The sequence below is a fragment of the Actinia tenebrosa genome, unplaced genomic scaffold (assembly GCF_029948245.1).
Source record: "Actinia tenebrosa isolate PJP-AT-01 unplaced genomic scaffold, QUT_ActTen_1.0 PGA_scaffold6__47_contigs__length_16458017, whole genome shotgun sequence".
Taxonomy (NCBI): domain Eukaryota; kingdom Metazoa; phylum Cnidaria; class Anthozoa; order Actiniaria; family Actiniidae; genus Actinia; species Actinia tenebrosa.
The window spans coordinates 12,243,726-12,263,067 of record NW_028292583.1 but is presented as its reverse complement, the minus strand read 5'-3'; the positions used below and the strand labels follow the sequence as shown (position 1 = coordinate 12,263,067).

The 19,342-nt window shown below is 37.4% G+C and overlaps 3 protein-coding genes and 1 long non-coding RNA gene across 4 annotated transcripts; 2 read left to right on the top strand and 2 right to left on the bottom strand.

Moving 5' to 3' along the window:
- Positions 1 to 737: 737 nt before the first annotated feature.
- Positions 738 to 11,320, bottom strand: LOC116287781 (ATP-dependent DNA helicase DDX11). The gene is made up of 29 exons (XM_031694475.2): positions 10,989 to 11,320; positions 10,283 to 10,392; positions 10,163 to 10,203; positions 10,009 to 10,076; positions 9,774 to 9,866; positions 9,275 to 9,438; positions 9,145 to 9,181; positions 8,797 to 8,904; positions 8,633 to 8,723; positions 8,224 to 8,339; positions 7,579 to 7,674; positions 7,060 to 7,212; positions 6,835 to 6,881; positions 6,667 to 6,746; positions 6,429 to 6,500; positions 6,249 to 6,316; positions 5,715 to 5,753; positions 5,595 to 5,640; positions 5,398 to 5,520; positions 4,788 to 4,900; positions 4,401 to 4,473; positions 4,218 to 4,321; positions 3,607 to 3,756; positions 3,118 to 3,186; positions 2,853 to 2,968; positions 2,405 to 2,492; positions 1,738 to 1,798; positions 1,493 to 1,647; positions 738 to 1,345 (listed from the first exon to the last, which is right to left on the bottom strand). Exons 1-29 carry the CDS (start codon positions 11,175 to 11,177, stop codon positions 1,292 to 1,294), a joined length of 2,724 nt encoding a protein of 907 aa, XP_031550335.2. The 5' UTR covers positions 11,178 to 11,320; the 3' UTR covers positions 738 to 1,291.
- Positions 11,321 to 11,608: 288 nt separating this feature from the next.
- LOC116287786 (DNA damage-regulated autophagy modulator protein 2) lies at positions 11,609 to 13,102 on the top strand. Its single transcript, XM_031694484.1, has 2 exons — positions 11,609 to 12,105; positions 12,471 to 13,102. Exons 1-2 carry the CDS (start codon positions 11,755 to 11,757, stop codon positions 12,933 to 12,935), a joined length of 816 nt encoding a protein of 271 aa, XP_031550344.1. The 5' UTR covers positions 11,609 to 11,754; the 3' UTR covers positions 12,936 to 13,102.
- A 412-nt stretch (positions 13,103 to 13,514) lies between these two features.
- On the bottom strand, positions 13,515 to 18,138 carry LOC116287784 (beta-4C adrenergic receptor-like). The gene is made up of 3 exons (XM_031694481.2): positions 18,025 to 18,138; positions 15,415 to 15,485; positions 13,515 to 15,178 (listed from the first exon to the last, which is right to left on the bottom strand). Exon 3 carries the CDS (start codon positions 15,044 to 15,046, stop codon positions 13,964 to 13,966), a length of 1,083 nt encoding a protein of 360 aa, XP_031550341.1. The 5' UTR covers positions 15,047 to 15,178; positions 15,415 to 15,485; positions 18,025 to 18,138; the 3' UTR covers positions 13,515 to 13,963.
- On the top strand, positions 16,617 to 18,435 carry LOC116287789 (uncharacterized). The gene is made up of 2 exons (XR_004196111.1): positions 16,617 to 16,828; positions 18,059 to 18,435. It is a non-coding gene; the product is annotated as an uncharacterized LOC116287789 (long non-coding RNA).
- Positions 18,436 to 19,342: the final 907 nt, after the last annotated feature.

Here is a 19,342-nt window from a genome sequence, read left to right as displayed (position 1 = left end):
CATCTTTTGTCATTATCGCTCACTTACAGAGAATCAATGTTTTTGGTAGCTGATAAATTACAAGCGATTACACACGAGACTAGGAAATTAATTCAAGTGGAGTAAAGAGCATTGAAAATTAGCGAGGAGACGCGAGGAGACGCGCCGAGTACGTGCAGATTTTTTTCTAATTTCCTGTTTTCATTGCAAGTACATTTTATCCTAAAGTCATTAAGGCTGTCATCTACTTGTCTGGGGATTGAAGAAAGACTATTTATACATCTATTTATACAAGATGTAGACACAGATGAACAGAGCATTCAAATATACCGTATCATAAATCAGAGCAATTTTGGCCCATATTCTAGAGAATAGAAAGAGGGAAGAGAGAGAGAGAGAGAGAATGGGAAAAAATTACCTCGCATGTGATTTTTTCAATAACTTTTCTTTTTATAGTTATTTAATAAAAAAGCTTCAAAATCTAAACAGGATGAAACAAAATATATGGAATACGAAGATAATTCAGAACAGGAAACGAAAATAACGAGGGAACATAATTAAGTTTCGGAACAAAATATGGAATAGGAATAACTTTCCTAATATTCTTCATGTTAATGCAATATATCCTAAACTCAAGATTCATTGTTCTGAACATAGAACATTCATGACTAAATTAGAACTGCTTTATTCCCGTTAGCCGACAGGAAACGGGTTCGATCATTTCTAGTTTCACTGGTAGTAAATTCATTACACGTAGGTCAGTGTAAACAGAAATTTAATGAGAACTTTTTCCGTGAAGACAATAAAGACATCCGTGTTTGTAGTTCGTACTCGTAGATTATGGCTTCTAAAATTAGTTTTCTCTTACGCACGTACTTAAGTAATCTCTCTCTTTATACTACCATAGTCACTAGTAGTAGATATACTATATAATATACTACAATATCATCTTGCATTGAGTTTTCCTAACTTTATACATTACTTATATAACTTATTCATTTACCTCCTCTATTTACCGCAAATCATGTACTTAACATAGAGCTTTGAATACGAGACGAAATCGTGGCATGCTTTGAAAGTCAGGCCATAACGATCGAAGCCACGGAGAAAGGGCCGTGGGAGGGGTGAGAAACGAGGGATAAGTGATTGACCACACCCACTATAATGTCATTTTAGAAGATTCGCCTAACATCAGCTAACATATAAGATCTATTTACCATACTGCACTAATACATAATACAGCACTATGGATAAGATCCGACAAACTTTAAAGCAATATATATCTATTTACCTAACGAACGAGGCGTGATTGTCAGCCCTCATCCATGGTAGTTGTTTTGTTACATGATCTCTTATCGACGAAGAACTGGGAAGGAAAAAATGAAAAATAACATCTTGGAATAACATCGGGCTATTCCTGTTATGGGAGGCCTGTGGTGTGGTGATGTAGGGGACTGGTAACGAGCAATGAAAACCGTGGAAAAGTGAAATAACAAAAGAACTTCATCTTTACCTTACGTACTGCTGCAAAAGCTGGGCCAAAGCGTGAATAATGCTGCATCCTACTGCCTATCCATGATGGCAGCTTGTTATATACCCTAGGTGTGCTATAACGATGGTCTAGTAGAAGTATAGTGGCATAGTCTTGACGGTGACGTATGGCACGACCTGGGGAAGAACAAACAGAATAACACGTGAAGACACATGAAGCTGAGGGTGACTGGGAAACATAATGAAATTCATACATGAAGTACTTACCTATCGATTGATTGACAGCCTTCATACACAGGTTTTCATAATACTCCTGTCCGACTTTAGCCTAGGCACAAAACAAACAAACAATCAAAATAGTGAATAAATAATACCACGGTTTGCAGGGATATTTGGCAAAAGTACTATGAATGAAACCTAAAAATTTACTCGTAATATTGGGGATGGATGGAAATTTTTCCCGCCAAAGAATACAGAAACACCTTTGGTACCATCGAGAAACCTTCAAATTATCCTAACATAGCCTTTCCATCTAACAACGTTAAAATTTCGATGTTTCAAAATGATAGAATAAGAATGATAATCAGGGGCGTTGACAGGAATTTCCGAAAGGGGGAAGGGGGTCAAATTCATAAATCCGCATTTCGTTTGGGCCGCAAAAAAGACCAGTATCGTTTTTAATTTCGCACAATTTTATAGAAAAAAATTACCGTATAAATTCTAAAACGCCGCCAATTTAAAGGTGGGGAGGGGGGGGCGAAACTTAAAATTGCTGTGTGTATTCTATAAACGCCGCCATTTTGTTGCCGCGAAAGGACAGCATGGCCCCCTCGACCTCCCCCCTCCCTCCCCCTGCCGGCGCCATTGGTAATTGATACCTTGATGAATATGGATAGAATGTAGGTATACCAGCAATACCAGAAGTATTACTCACCCCAATATTAGTGTTCAAGTAATTCATTTTTTCTTTCAATTCAGGAGAATTAATATTTGGATATGGAAGACCTATCATTACAACACACCTGGGCAAATAAAGAACAAAAGCTGAAACAACCCCCGGAATGATCAAGTCATGGTACGGCTAATTCACAGAATGAACCCTGCAACAATCTCTGGGCTGATCTAAGTCAGGGCACGGCTAACTCAAAGATCGAACCCTGAAACAACCTCTGGGCTGATCTAAGTCAGGGCACGGCTAACTCACAGATCGAACCCTGAAACAACCTCTAGGCTGATCTAAGTCAGGGCATGACTAATTTCACAGAATGAACCCTCAGGGTTGAAACGAGATACGGCAAGAGGTGAGAGAGAGTGTGTTCCACTACACATTCGTATGAAATGAGAAATGGCTGATTAAGAGATGTTGGAGTGGTTGTCATTACCTGCCCAAGTCATCGGAAAAGTTTATTCCTTCACTCATTTTTCCTCCCACAACACAAAGAAGGATGGCTCCATTGACTTGGGATTGTGTTCCCTGGTTCACAGAAGCACTTGTTTTCTGTAGACGGCAAAACATGGCACCTTATGCTTGTGCGTCATGTAACAACTGATCTTTCAGTGCGCAAAGAAAATAACGACAGCCACAATTATACCCCAGCATTGGAGCTCAATACAAACTATTTAATCGATATTATGTAGATATATTACCTTAATGAGTGCAGAGAAACTGGACAAGACCTGCTCTACTTGGCTTGCTTTACGTGGCTCCGTAAAGATCTAAAGAAAAGAAAAAGAAGATAGCAAAAGAGTGTACAAACTTCTGAATACTGGAATAAATACGACTCATCCGATGGAAATGCTAATACGGTAAGTTAGTATGGTATGTTTTACATTATCTGTTCAAAATATATATCCCATCCATTGAGCGAATTACAGCACGAGATGATACTAAATGTTGCTAGGACACGGCACGGTCACGCCCATGTCCCTCAAAATATTTACATCACGGTCACACCCATGTCCCTCAAAATATTTACATCACGGTCACACCCATGTCCCTCAAAATATTTACATCACGGTCACACCCATGTCCCTCAAAATATTTACATCACGGTCACACCCATGTCCCTCAGTGTGACCGTGATATTACCTTCTATTCAAATCTCTTTCCAAGGTTTTTTATCAGAACAGAAATACCTTTTTTCTCGTGCCTAGTTTCTCTAGAATTCCTGACTTTTCCCAGTGGCTGTAGATTTTTTGTGCGTAATCAAAGGACGAGAAGAAACACACGACACCCCCTGGTATGACGGCACATGTGTTTAACAGAACACGACCACACTCTTCAATCTGTAAAAGAAAAAAAATAACCAATCAGTTTTATATGCTCTCATCTAAACAAGCGGGATGCTGAGAGAATGTGAGAAGCGTAGGAAACCACACAGCGAAACCGCTTTTATAAAATAACAAGTGCAAAATTACACACAACAAACTATTTTATTTTTCGCATTTAGAGCACGCGTTAGAACCTATTCTTCCCAGCAGCACTTCTTCGGACCGACACTAGGAAAGGCTGCAAAGGAGACTAGTTAGAACTCAGTTATTTTGCAACATCTTTTCAGAAGACGATTATATTCTCGGACGATATCCCTCATCAAGTGCGCACTTTATCCCGCCTAATCTGTCTATCCTTCGAAAACCAATTATAGAGAAAACTAGTGTAGAAAGATTTTTAAACCAAAAAAGGATGAGAAAATCTGTCATAAAAAGACATTAAGCTTTAGAACAAGCATCATACTATACATACTAACCAGCTGTGGAGAATCCCTTGACTGATAAGTGAAATCTAGTTCAAGGCCAGAAGGACCTTTGCCCAACGCAATCGTCAACAGCTGTTCAGGAGAAATAACATGACCTAGAAAATCAAGGTAAGAAGCTATTAGGCCCAGATGTACCGAGCTTACAGTGTATTCTTTATTGTTTGTATTGCTTACCACAGGAGAACTCGTGCACTAGATCTGGACTGACACCAGCACAAGCGAACAACTGATCTTTAAATTCTGATGTCTATAATATATAACGCGCATGGATGGGTTAGTTTTGGAGAGAAATGGGCGTAGTGGATTGACAGACTTCTCTCTCTACCCTCTGACACTTTTCTTCCTTGATTTTCCAGCGTCTCCCTCAACTCTATTTTCTCTGCGCACCAACTCTTTGTCTTCTCCTTCTTCTCCTCCTTCTTCTCCTTCCCTTTCTGCGCGCAGATTAACCTAAACATCTTTCTGTGTGTGCGCGTGCGCATTTCCTCAAATCATCCCCCAATCCCCAGACCATTTCTGTTTGCATAAGTGCTTAAGAAAATATAAACAAAAGATGGTTACCGGTTGCATGGTGCCACCAGCTACTATCACTGCTTTACTTTCTTGTACAACACTGTTGAAATTCACAGCAGGATTCAACAGCAGGAACTTGATGCTCGATGTACTCACGCGGTCTGGAAAATAAATGTGGAGGAAGTCAAGGAAAATGTTTTACTTGTCGTCCTTATCTTTATCCCCACAACACTACCACCACCACCACCACCACCACCGTCGTCATCATCCACCACCACCACCATCATCATCGCAATCCTCATCATCGTCATCCTTACCATCTGCTGCCACCACCACCATCACCACCATCATCATCATCATCGTCATCCTTGCCATCTGCTGCCACCACCACCATCACCACCATCGTCATCATCATCGTCATCCTTACCAACTGCCACCACCAACATCATCCTTATTATCCACCACTACCAACATCATGCGCGCGCCATTAAGATTATCAACCCCATCCCCAACATCATCATCATCAACATCACCCTCCCCACAACATTGTCCTTCCATCTGCATCACCACCACTATCACCACCATCATCTTCACCACTACTATTATCATCATGCATCATAATAATCATCATCGCCATCATGTTCTTCATCATTCTTACCTTGTCTGTTCACAACGACTCTCCCATCGACATCAGCGTTAGTAAGAGCTTCTAAGAAATTCTCAATGAAATGCATCGGTGACGTAAAACTTTGATAGGACGGCTCATCTGATTGGCTGCTCTCTGGAAAGTCAATTTGAAGTTCAGGTACTTCTAATTATTTCAGCTGTTACGAAGTTGAAAAAAACAGCACTTACCTTGAAATACTTCTTGTGGTCGATATTTATCTACAAAACCGTTGAGCTGAGAGAAAAGAGTTATAAACTAATGTGGTCAGTTCAAAACAATCTCCATACTATATCAAACGTTTGACCTACCTTTTTAGAGATCATGCTACGATGACAATATCTACCAATCTACAATTAGATACAAGAAATAGTCAAACACCATAATCATTATATCCATCATCATCATCATCATCTCCATCAACATCACCATAGCAATCACCATCAGTCACCATCACCATCATCACCATCATCATCTAATCTCGAGAGACACCATGTTGAAGCTATGCAAGGCCTTTGTTCTACCTTACTTTTACTACTGCTCTACCGTGTGGCATTTTTGTGGATCAAGAATCCCTGACAAACTGTAGGTGCTGAATAAGCGTATCTTATGTTTCATATTTAGAGAAATCAGGAACAGTCTTGCATTACAATAAACGTATACAAAATATGTTATTGATATGCTATGTGTGCCTTGTTGGGTGGGAATTGAAATCGGGAAGATTGGCAGACGTTAGGTGGGGGTGAAGAGCAAATGGGGAGCGAACATATTTGCCTCATCCTTAACACATGCTATATTCATGCGCGCATAGTTACGAGTATTAGTGATTATCGTCTTCTATGTACCTTGAAAAGATTAACGTTGTCGATTTGTGATGAGAAAAGAAAATCATTGATAGTCTTGAGTTGAACATCTGAAAATAGATCAATATGGTATTTTTATGATTGAATATCTTTAAGGAGACTAATAGGAATAAAGGAGAGACGATGGACAAGCATCTTGGATGGAAAGCTATTATTACTTGCCCGGTTTTGAGGCGAAGGGAGCTTTGCTTGGTTCTTGTTGTGTCAGAGGTTTGCCTAATTCTGTTGCTTTACCTGTGAGGAGAAAGGATAATTTAGGTACAACAATCAAGTATTTTTATTTTACGTATCACAATCATGAATAGGAACGCATCAAGAAGGTCGAAGACTGCGAGTCTTGGCCACAAAATGAAGGTGGGAAAAATAACAAGTGGAAAGTAAACGAAAGGAAGAAACGTACCCCCTAAACAGGATAAAAAGCGAGATAGAATGAATAGAATCTGCTTGATGTACATGACATTCTTGGCTTTTAATCTCGTTCTGGAAGCAAAAAAGAAAGATTTGAAGTAAAAAATTTAAGACGAAAGTTTCGAAGTTGAGAAAGTTTCGCAAAATTCTTCCTACAAACCTGTATCTATCGAGGTATTGTGACAGTTGTGAAAATGATCCAGATATCTGGGTAGAAAGAGAAGAATCAATTAACCAGTCAGTAACCAGTCATATTCTTATTCATGCACGCACTGTCGTCTCCAAGTTTGCTTCCCTCACGTAAATAAGCTACAAGTGATGGGAAACACTACGCGCACGAACAGTCGCCATGACACTGCATCGTCTTTGCTAAATTATCATTTACCTGTGCACCAGAGATTTCAACACTGTGTATGTTATTGATTGTTTCCAGCAGATTGTGTGCTTCGTCTATTATAACAATATTCCCCTCTAATTTGATACCACATGCTTGACGTGTAGACTTGTGTAATAACATGTTGTAAGGCAAACATACCACCTAATGCAAGAAATACAATGTACAATACAATTCAATTGGATGTCAATAAAAGTGGTTAATGCAGCACCAATTATTGTTCACTGCAAGTAACCAAGGAAACCAGCCTCATGTGCCAAATCTAGTCACAACAAGCCCCTTACAGCAATTATCAGCATCATACATGTACAGTTTGCCGTCACAACAAAATAAAATTTTGATTGATGTCAATCAAAGAGTTTACATGAAATTGTTGAAAAACAAAGTTTTCAAGGATGCACGACTATGGAATGACTTGATTGACATCCAACAAAACCTTAGTTGCAATGACGATTCCACACATAAGAGCTAATAACAGTGAGAAGACCAGAGGATTGATTCATGCAATACCTTTGCTGCAGGTATAGCTTGTCTTGTCCCATAATATGGGCAAGCATGAAGATCTTCACCCAGTGATACAAGTTGTTCTATATCTTTTATTCCTATCTGAAATGGCAGATGATCAGACTCACATTACTACTAATAATGATGATGATGATAATAATAATAATAATGATGATGGTGATGATGATGATGTTGATGAAGGTGATGAGGATGATAATGATAATGACATGATGATGGTGATGATGTTGATAATGATGATGATGATGGTGATGATGATGATGATAATAATATCTTTCATTGACAGGTTATGTCAATACAGAGGTCTTTTTTGGTTCTTAATTCTGGTAAAGGGGAATATAAACCTCTGCTTGCAAGGGCCATCATTGCTGACATGTTGGTACTTTTTTGACCATCAACATGGGTGGTATGTCATTTGACTCTTTTGGGAATGCTTGCAAATCACTAATAACATTTTTATATCCACAAAAATCAAGGTATGCAATATTATACAAATTAACTATTTTTAAAACTAACAGATAAATTAGAATAGTCAACGCGAAGCAGTTTACCAACTGAACGTGAAGACACCTACAAAAACCAAATCCAATCAAAAATCAATGATAAAGTATTAAGAAGGATTATTGTTTTTACCAGCAATTGATCTCTAAAGTTTTGTTGTTGCTTATAATCATTGTATGGACATCCTGCTCTTGTCTTTTTCTTCTTTGTTACTTTTCCTGACTCTGTCTTCTCAACCTCTACTTTATCTATTTCAAAAATTATTAATAGTAATATTAAAAGTTTTGGAAAAGCAAAGCAGAAAATTCTTCACATAAAAACTCATAAAAAATATTAGATTTTAAAATTCATGACATTTCTCCTGTGGTACATGTTGTGATCTGAAACTTCACCTTCTTAATTTTTCATGTTCATTTTGACACAACTACTTGTTTTTTTTGGGGGGGGGGCAACAACTACTTGTTTGGGGGGATGGGGTAGGGTCACACACCTATTAGTATCAGAATATTCTAATCCTGTTCCATTACTAGTTATCCATTACCTTTCTTTTTGTTCTTTTGTAGTTCCAGACATCTGTCATTTATTCTGGTATTTGATTTTAGCTTCTTGACATCTTCATTAATACAAAAATTCTAATGACACATATAAAACAAGAAAAGAATGAATGATATACACATCCTGAGATCTTTTATTATCAAGACCAACCTGTCTAGAGCCTAAAGTCACAAGGCTAGTAGCTTCCCCATATGGACTTTTGATAACTTCTCTTGTAAACTGAGCCAACTGGGAATGGGTCCGACTGCAATAGTATATCTGTTATAAAGCAATAGAATTAGTGCAGGATAAATTATATGAGGGAAGGCAAGAAAGTATACCATAAAAAATTCCCTAATATACAACCCTTATCATCCAAGAATTTTGTAAAACATAGGTGAGGGAATACATGGTCATGTCCTCCCCCCCCTCCCCCCTCCTCCAGACACCCCATCACACACAAACTCATACACATATTCTACTTCTCGGCACATTGAGCAGCCAACTCAATATACTTGCCTTGGTACAATGAACTTCTTCATCCTCATCATCAGAACTGTGAATAATAAACAAGGAATTTCAATGTATTAATTAATAATCTAACTTGTGTTAAGGCTTTATTAATTGATTGACTAGTGAGTGTCCTTACCATTTATCATCATCATCATTCTCATCGTCACTATGATACTCCTTTAAGATGATATCAACATCAGGATCCTCAGCTGCTGATTTACCAAGTAAATCATCTATCTCACCCTGGATTTGGTCTTCTTTTTTACTCTCATTTGTTGTCAAAGTCTGTTCTTCACTGTGCTATACATTCCACAAAAAAAGAAGCTTCTTAATGACAAATCACTCAATTTATGATACATAAATAATATGAAAAATGATGGATAATAGAATTCATCTTTAAATAAATATTTTTCCCATATTTTTCCCATATTCCAGATCAGATATCATTCCCTTGAGTATTATTTCTTTGTTAAGTAAGGTGCTTATATACATTTCTTAAGATAAAAATTAAACAGATCATAATTGAAGCAACTCATTCATGAGAGAATGGCACATGTTGTGAAATAGGAACATTTGTGGCCAAGTAAATCATGTTTGTTTGTATGAAAAATATAGTTCTTATTATTTGGACCAACCTTTCTTTTTCCTTTCAGAACAAAGCTCTTCCTTGAATCCTGCTTCACTTGCATCAAGTGTGCCTTTTGTTTTTCAAGTTTTTCATTTTGTGCCTTCAAAAACAACAAAAATAATATGTCATCATTGAAAATATTTATAGGTTACCATAGCAACAGTATCTAATAAACAAAGATGGTTATAAATAATTCATATTATAAATATGTTTGCAGTACTTTTTGCAACTTTTTCCCATACCCTTAACTGATCTTCTAGCTCTTGTTGTTTCTTCTTTGCTCCAAAGTCTAAGACCCAGGCTGGTAGGTCTGTTGAAAACAAAGAGAAAACAAAATATAAATATATATGCATAAAGAAAAGCAAAGAAGCAAATAAAAAAGTAAACTAGTCTTACCATCATCCCCTGATTTGCTTTCATCTTTCATACTGACATCACTGAAATTTTTTAGCAAAATATGTGTGTTATTATACTGATTATTTTAATTTAGTAAAAAGGTTATAAACCTTTCATTACCTTTGATCCAAATCTTTTGGTGATAATCCTTTAGACAAATCTTCTTGTCTTTTGGCTTCAAAGTCTCTTAACCAAGTTAACGCCCCACAGATAAGGCTTAATGATTTGCCCTAACATCAAAATAACAACAGACATGACTTAAGGTGCTGACCCACGGTGCAACATTGCACACGACATTGCAAGCAACAAATTTGAATCGGGGTGACACACATTGCAACAAAATCACACAACATTGCTTGTGTCAGCCAGTTATGTTAAAATATATGGTCAGAAGTTATAAATTTGGTGCAAGCTGATTGGCTGGAAATTTCAAAATGTTGCAGGTAATGTTGCAGCCATGTTCATATGATGAAATTTGTTGCGCTTAATGTTGTAAGAGTAGAGGGCAATTCAACTTCAGATTTGTTGCATGCAACAAGTTTGGGGTAGACACGCTGCAACAGTCCAGTTTCATGCAATGTTGCATGCAATGTTGCACCGTGTGTCAGCACCTTTACAGTACTTCAGTTGTGAGTTCATTGATCATGAAATGCCAAAGGAGACCAGCTCAGGAGGCTGGGGGAGGAGGGCAGTCAGGATATATTTTTTTATACATTATGATATATACCAAATGACCTTGGTTACCCCTAACAGGTTTAAACACATCCCCTTCACCTCCCCCTTTTATTTTTTTAAGGTTTATTGGATATTATGCAAGATTACTTACTGTGCCGGTTGGACTTTCAAATATTCCAATACCTCCTTTATCAAGAACCATGTAAAGATTTTTCATGAAATCCTCTTGAATATCGTAAGGAGGGAACGGAAAAGGAAAATATGCTGGAACAGATGAACAGCTTTCGTCTTTCACGAGACATGACTCCATATTTGAATCTTTTGTCGCACTTAAACTCATTTTACGAGTCAGAATATAGCTCTTTTAAGGTCTAGAAGAATCGAACTGCTGGTTTTCGTGTATTTTGCCTGTCAACATAAAAGAATAGCCAGAAAATCCTTGAAAAACTTCGTAAAGCAAAAAAAGAATAAATTCAGCAGGACAGCAACCATTTTGTTTTTCGCGCTAAATAATAGACTCGATCCCATGGTGACAATATATACCCAGTGGGGAGGGGTTGCTCAATTTATTCAAAAAAAAAAATTTTTCTTGTGCAGAAAAATATTATTCATTTGATTTTTTTGATTTTTTTTAAATCTAAGCAATAGAAAAAGTTATTTTCATTAATTTTGTCGGTCTTTGTGGTTTCAAAGTCCAGAGCCAAAACCGGAAATCGATAGGTTTGTCTCTACCCCTCTCTCCATAGGATTTTTTAATAGACTCATGTTTTCACTCACGCAAGGGTAATATAAGACTCGACACGAAAGCGAAAGTTTTACTTTTGTTTGTTTTTAAAATCGCTCCAGCATTTTGGTTGATATTTACATCATCAGAACTGTAAACTGGTTACTAAAAAGTGCAGTAATTGAGACTAAATATGTGTCGTAGTTGCAGAACTCTAGCGATCCTTCCTGCACTGTTTGGCGTCTTTTGCTGTGCTACATTTTTGCTGACATATTGCGTCAGTCTTCACTACGAAAAAACACCTTATCCTTGGTTTCCTTCCGTGGGTAAAACCAAGAAAGCACCTGAAAGGAACGTTTTTGGACAGTTATTCAATCTGTGCAGCTTTCTACTGCTTATTACAATGTTTGTTAGGCATATTCAACTAAAACATGACGCTGATTGGAACGAAGAATCACGACCTTTAGTCCTAAGACTTAACAGGATTGCTCTTATTTTTGGTGGATTGGCTGCCTTGGGTGCAAGTCTGGTAGCTAATTTTCAGGTAAGTCAGAAGTCTTAATACAGTGAGTTGCATCGATCGTACATGAGTTCCAACTTCCTGTGATTAGTATCAAAGCAATCGAAGCAGAATCGAAACTGACAAGAACGATTTGAAAGGGGGTGGTTGTTTACGTAGAAAGGCACAAAAAAGCGTCCTTTTTCTGTTTTACCTTTTGTTATATCATTTATTCTCATCATTTCAAACTCCAAAGTTTAAATACCTGCACAATTTCTAAAGTAGTTTATTTTCAAGTATCTTTGTTAAGCACTTTTGTGTACAAACTAACTTGCATTGTCACTATTTAATTGATTGATGACTATAGATGATAACTATAATATTATTTGATATAATTTGTTTAATAATAGGTTGGATCAGTGATAGTAATTCACTTCACTGGAGAAGCAATGGTGTTCTTTTTTGGACTTGTTTATTGTTGGATTCAGACAGTAATATGTTATAAAATGAAGGTGTGTGGTGTCAACTCGTCTTGCCTCTTCAACACAAGAGCAGCATTCACTATTGCTGCTACAGTATTTTTTATTGTGTGTCTCGCTGGTGCTGGGTATGCACAGTACATAAAGGAGAATGGACAACATAATGGTAATAGTACTGTAGTGGTAGAGTGGAAGCCAGGTGTTGAAGGATTTTCCCCACACATTGTTGGAGTAACAGCAGAATGGCTGTCAGCCTTGTGTCTTTTGTTTTTTATTGTGACCTTTTATGGTGAGTTTAAAAGTATAAAAATGAAGCTAGTTGTATCTCGCCGAAGTGCCAGTCCCATACCTCTGTCTGTTTCTGATGAAAGCATGCGAACACCCCTCTTGCTGTGACGTTTCCTTGCATGTTGGGAAATTAAGTATTAATGAATCATTAGCCCTAAGTATGAATGATTGCTACTTATGCTAGCTTCAGTCAGATATGTTATATGGAAAATGACTTGTAGTTTACCCCTACAATGTGTCAAGATAGGTGATAAAGAAAATGTATTATACATATATGTGTGTCTGAGCTTTTGCCATTCTATAACATCATAACAGACCAAGAATAAGGAGAGTATATGCCTATATAAATTATATTCAGTGTGAAATTGAATATATGAAACAAACAAAAGACTTCTCTTCTCATATCCCTCTACACCCCCCCCCCCCCCCCCCCCACATAGAGATTGTTTCAGCTATCCACCCCCCACCCCCTAACCCCAGAAATTCCAATTTTCTTCTTTCCTTCTCCTGTAATATTGTTCTTTCTCTGCCCCCTACCCCTCACAATTTCCAAATTCCTCTCTCGGGGGGGGGGGGGGGTTGGGGGGGGGGGGGGAGGGGACATTAGATAATTATTGGCACTACATATTACTAAGTTTAATGTACAGTATGATACATCAAGGTCTTTATAATACATATATACATGTGTATAGTTTGTGATATCAAGTTTATTAAGTTTATTAATTATTAAGTTTATCTAATATTATGTGCTTATTCCTTTCCATTTCTTAGTTCCTGGTTTTCCACTTGTTCACTCCCTTTCATTCTTTCTTCCTCCTTTTATTTTTTTATTCGTTTTGTTTCCATTATATTTACCTTGTAATATTTACACAAAAACAATTCTTGGCCACATGTCATAGCAATAGACTTCTTTATATTAGGTGTATTTTTTCCATTCTAGGCCATATTTCATTCCCTTGAGCATTATTTCTGTGTTTAACGGTTGCACATGAGGAGACATATGAATATTATTCTCAAGAGAATGACATGTGGTCTGAAATAGAGAAAATGTGCCCAAGGTAAAGTAGTCTGTTATTTATTACACATCATTATAAGACGAACCATGCTGAGTTCTTTAACCCCCTTTAATTCCTTAATCATCTCTCCTGGCGGGCTCCCACTTCATAGGGGTATTTGTTACCAGGTGAAGCCTCATTCTCTTGACAGTTTTCAATGTGAAAAGTGTCATGGCGCTCTTGGGTAGGCGTGCCTTGTCTTTTAATAACGCCACCAGTGGTTTCTACTTTTGATCTATCGAAAATGCTACCAAATCTAGACGGTTCTCCAGCGGTGTTCAACATAAATATGGATTTAAAAGCTAATCTGTATTCATCACTCCTAATAGCATAAATCCATGGATTGATAGATGAACTAATGTAGGAAACGAACGACACCCAGGCCCAAATGGACTGGTAATAGTTCATACGGCAACGATCTTTGTTAAGGATTTGAAGACAGTTGATGATAAAACTGGGTAGAAATAAGAAGACAAAAACTACAATTATGACAGCGGCTGTCCAGGTCGCTTTGGTTTGTCTACGCTTGTGGTTTATCTGTTTTTGTAAGGTTGGGAGTCGATTCTGAGAAGCAATGCGTCTTGTGTGTAAAAAGGCCGTTTTACACATCCTCACATAGCAAAACGATATCACTGTTAGCGGGACTACCACTGTAACGAATGCGCAAGCACTCCAAAGACTTGTCATTTGTTCATTTGGAAGCCAAAATGTCATGGATCCAAAAAAGATGGAAAACGCCCAGTTAAAAAATACGATTAAAAAGCATTTAAAACTCGTAACGGTTTCCTTGTATCGAAGAGCCATCATAACTGCCAAAAAACGATCAAACGTTACTGCAGTAAGACTGAAAGTAGTTGCGGTCGTCAATTGAATCCATAAAAACGATTGCAGTTTCATCCAGATGCCGTCAAATTGCACCCACGCTTGAAGAGTATTCATGACAATGTTCAAAGGGTTCATCAGCAGCCCGACCAATAGGTCTGCAGCTGCTAAGGAACCGAGGAAGAAGTTTGACACGGTCTGAAGATAAGTCTTGCGGTAAATTGCGACAAGAATGAGTGTATTCCCACCAACAGCAAAAATTGCAGAAACTCCATTTAACACTGCTAAGACCATGGCTGAGTCATTAGATAGGTAATTTGGACATTTCTTTGTGAAATTCATTTCCTTTTTCAAAGATCAACAAAGCCTGTGCTGTTGAGTTTGCGGTCCGCAACTTTTTTTTCTTCGGTTTCTGCTTCTTTTGAACAGATATCTCAGTCCTAAAGTGATATGAAAACTCTGGTTATTCTCACCCTAGAAATATTTAAAGCAAAGAAAATTGTAAATTAAAAGGTATTATCCAAAATATTGTCTTAACGTACGACGTCCTCTCACAAAACTCACTGATAGCGAGAGGGGTGAGTAAACTCCACCAATAAATGCGACACACTAGACATGATTTTATCATTCAAAATACCACTGTAGCAATTAATTAAAAGTCTTTTAAAGCTTTAAGATCCAAAAGACGCGCGCGTAAATAAAAAACATACCAGATAGTATCTGTACTGAGCACAGGCAGCAGTCTCTCGTCTTCCCTCTTCAAAAGGACCACTTGCAGCTGCTGAATAATAAGATGAATCATGAATGATCTTGAATTTATAGTTTGTTCATGAGGTTAACACTTGTCAAGTAACTGAACAAGTACTAGAGTGCTGGGCTTAAAAGGAAACTGAAAACGAAGGATACTAAGTGCAGGTTTATTTTATAAATGTCTAGTGTAAAATCAGTAAATGACTATTGCATTCATCATCTGCTCAGCTACAGTTTTAATTAATCTCAACCGAGATTATGAGCGGAAAAAACATTTCTTTGTTTAACTACAGGGAAGCGGCGTGAGACAGTCTCTCTCTTTCTCTCTCTTTCTCTCTCTCTCTCTCTCTCACACACACACACACACACACATTTTTTTTGTATTTTTTTAAAAATTGTCAAATTGCTCAGTTCAGAAAGAAATGATGGTTGTTAAATTTAGGGAGTGAAATTTCATCGTTTTTATGTAGACTGACTGCAATATATATAGTCTATTTTCTCTCTATCTTTTTATATTTCTTTCTCTTTTTCTTATTTTATTTTTCCTGTCGCTTTCGCTTTTCCATGGTTATTGTCTATAACTGTAGTCCATACATATGTCAGTGTCATACTCTCGAGGCGGGGTTCAATCTTGTACGATATACGTGATGTGATACTATTTATTCTAATGTCTGAGTTTGTTTTTTGTAAAAGATGTTTACAAGCACAACCTACAAACTAATTCTTTTAATTTTGAACTGGTTTTATTAATTTTTTGCTCGGTTTTCATTGGCGCGTAACAGTTACATCCTGTTGTTTGAACGTCTAATAAAACAAGACGGTTTGCTCTTTGATATCCTTTTCTATTGTCTATTGTATTGTTCACATAATTGCTTTTCGTTCATCCAATTTGTTTTTATTTCCGATTACAAAGTTTTGATTTTAATATTCTATATGACCTCTCTCATTTAGCCTGCTTACAAGCCTTTTGGTCGGCTGGCTTTCCATCTTACTGATTAAAAAGAGCGAGCTAAGTGATCTATTGATATAGATGCATAGTAAAAAAAACATGACTCGCAAAAATGAAATTCAATTGGCTCGATTGACGTCATACTCCATAGCTTTAACTAGTTGAACAAGCACCATAAGACAGCTTAATATTCACACAGGAAGGTTTCAACCATGTCAGTACCGCCGGACAATGGATGATTTTTTAATCTCAATTTCTCAATAACATATTATCGCGATTAATAGACTGAAATACTAGAGACTGAAGGTTTCAGAGGACCTATACGAAAGTCACCGCCCAGTGCAACTGTCTTGAAATCAGTATACGACCGTTACAAAGATTTCGCATTTTGAGAAAAAAAGCCAGTGCCTTAATTATTTAATTAGGTAAGAATTTTTGACTTTTAATTAAAGTCATCCGGCCCAAGGGAATGAAATAACAACTGAACTGAACAGATGATAACAGCGAGTGTTGGTTGGTTTAACAAGACACACTAACCGAAAGACAACTTCATGCTACCAATATGACGGGCATGCATGAGACACAACAATATCAAAAGTGTTTCGAATTCGTAATATTTCAGATAATATTTTAGCTTAGGCCCTGGCTAAACGAGGAAACATGTTTCCAGAACATGTTTCCCTAAATGTTTCCTAAGGTGGCAAAACTGTCAGGAAACATCGGGAAACAATGTTTCCATGCGTCTTGGAAACATGAAATGTTTCTGCCGCACAGCAAAAACATTTTTTGCGTCTTGGAAGCAAAATTCGTGGCGCGCAGCAATGTTTCGCATGTGGCTAAACTGGGAAACATCGAGCGGGAAACATGCGCGCGGTGAATATGTTTCTGAAACATGTTTCCTCGTTTAGCCAGGGCCTTACATACATTAACCTACGAAAATTTATTACACTGATTTTCGTCATTCTATTGTAAGAGTATCATCGCCGGTGTATTACTGATCAATACTGAACTGTGGAAATAGTTCAAAAAAGCCTTTGAGGTTGGCACCTTAACACACGATATTCTAAACTATCCATTCTAAATTAACACCTAAGTTTTCTTTAGAGTAAATATCCCGCGAAACTAACTTCCTCTGTTAGAACAACTAGTTTGGCTTGTGTCTTGTATTAGGGGACTAAATCTTGTTGAAAAATTGTCAAAACCCGAAAGAATAAAAGAATAAAACTAGAAATGAAATTAGGACAGAATATATAATTGTCAGGAAACGTCAGTTTGGTAGAATTTGTCGGTAAACGATGCGAGGTATAGGCTGTAATTAAGGCTATGAAATCTCTGTTGTTGCTTCGTTTTTCAGAACGCAAGAAGTGAAACGCGTTTTCTGACATTATATCTTCAAAAGGAAAAGGGGAAAAATCCGCATAAGCATATAACGATATTGAAATAATAATATATGAATATCGTAAATATACTAGGACAGGGTTTCTTTCTACGAAAAAGACTGAAAAGAAGATTGATGCAGATATCGCATTCAGTATTGATCATGCATAACTTGCACAGCTCAGTCCAAAACCATTTCAATCAAACTAACTCTTTACTCTTTGATCAAGAAAGTTATACTTACGGTTGATCAGTGTACCATGTTTTTTTTCCACTAGTACTCATAAAAAGGTGTAAGAGAAGTGACCATCCGCGTGAAACGTGCACTGAGTTATGACGTCCCATGCAGATCACAGCGAGGTCATGACGACTGCAAATCCTTCACAAAACGAAATGAGACTCGTAATTAGTAATATGAATGAGTAAAACTAGCCTAACACTGGTCTGTTAGATTGGGGAAATAGGTCTTTGAGGAGCAGCTGGTCTTTAGAAGCATAACCAATCAGAAACAAGAATGCTATTAATATATACAGGAACGGAGAATAGATTTATTAAGGGGGGTAGGGGTACGAAAAAATCGAATGTGATATAACAGTTTGTTTTTCCTTTGGCAAACGAAATAAAATCTCAAGTAGAACGCTTCACTCACAGACAACTGACAGACTGTTCCTTTGTTATTACAGCGGACTGGGGCTTCGACAAACTCAAAAAAACTCTTAATACGTAAAAAAAAAAAAAAGGATTTGACCAAAAACCCGTGAGGTACCGCAGCTTTTTTGTTGTCGCTTTTTCTCCGGTAACATATTTCCCGTGAAATGCTGCGGTTTAATAATATCTTCTTTTATTTAAACGTTGACTCCGATATATGTCGATTGTATTATTTTTATGTTCAGTTTTTAGGTCTATCTTGCAGCGCAACTACTTGTGATAGAATTTGTTCAAACTCGGCAGACAGAATTACGGTAGTCTCATGATTTCAATTCAAGGAATCTGAAGTTTTATAGAAATCGATCGATTTTTGAGCGAAGAGGAAACAATACGATCTTATATACCGGGTATCCTAAAATATACCCAGAGGTGACGTATCCGATACTCCGGCACCTAATAGCAGGGGATCTGTACTCCGACATAACTGAGTCAATTTTGGTCATTCTTACTAACCTTTAATAATTTCTTTACGACCCACTTCACCTGCTCATCTATCAAATGAACTACTTGTATTTGATTCACTGCTCTCAAAGGAAGCTGAGCTGAAGGTGCGCACTTGTCTACGTCTGATTGAGTGCTCCGTCTTTTTAAGGTATTTGCGCGCCCATGGGTTAGACAGGTATGAGATAGGGCAGACGAACAGTAGCTTAGTTAATAACAGAGGATCACTGATGAGTGACCTTTTCGTCCTCGACAAACCATGGATTCCAATTTGTCCAGTCAGTCAAATCTAACTGATAAGTTCTTTCGTCTTTTCCCATAGAAGACGAAAGCTATTTTAGCTTCTTAAATAATTTTTATCTGCCTTAGTTTACGATTACAAATTTCGACCTTACTTTATTCAGTTATTGGTT

What these genes read in the sequence shown, in the direction of transcription:
- LOC116287781 (XM_031694475.2), bottom strand. Translation starts at nt 11,177, where the DNA reads ATGAGTTTAAGTGCGACAAAAGATTCAAATATGGAGTCATGTCTCGTG. An exon ending in TTGAAATCTCTGGTGCACAG is followed by an intron (nt 6,882 to 7,059) that starts GTAAATGATAAT and finishes CTTTCTACCCAG; the next exon opens with ATATCTGGATCATTTTCACA. An exon ending in GTTTCTCTGCACTCATTAAG is followed by an intron (nt 2,969 to 3,117) that starts GTAATATATCTA and finishes TGCCGTCTACAG; the next exon opens with AAAACAAGTGCTTCTGTGAA.
- LOC116287786 (XM_031694484.1), top strand. Translation starts at nt 11,755, where the DNA reads ATGTGTCGTAGTTGCAGAACTCTAGCGATCCTTCCTGCACTGTTTGGC. An exon ending in GTCTGGTAGCTAATTTTCAG is followed by an intron (nt 12,106 to 12,470) that starts GTAAGTCAGAAG and finishes GTTTAATAATAG; the next exon opens with GTTGGATCAGTGATAGTAAT.
- LOC116287784 (XM_031694481.2), bottom strand. Translation starts at nt 15,046, where the DNA reads ATGAATTTCACAAAGAAATGTCCAAATTACCTATCTAATGACTCAGCC.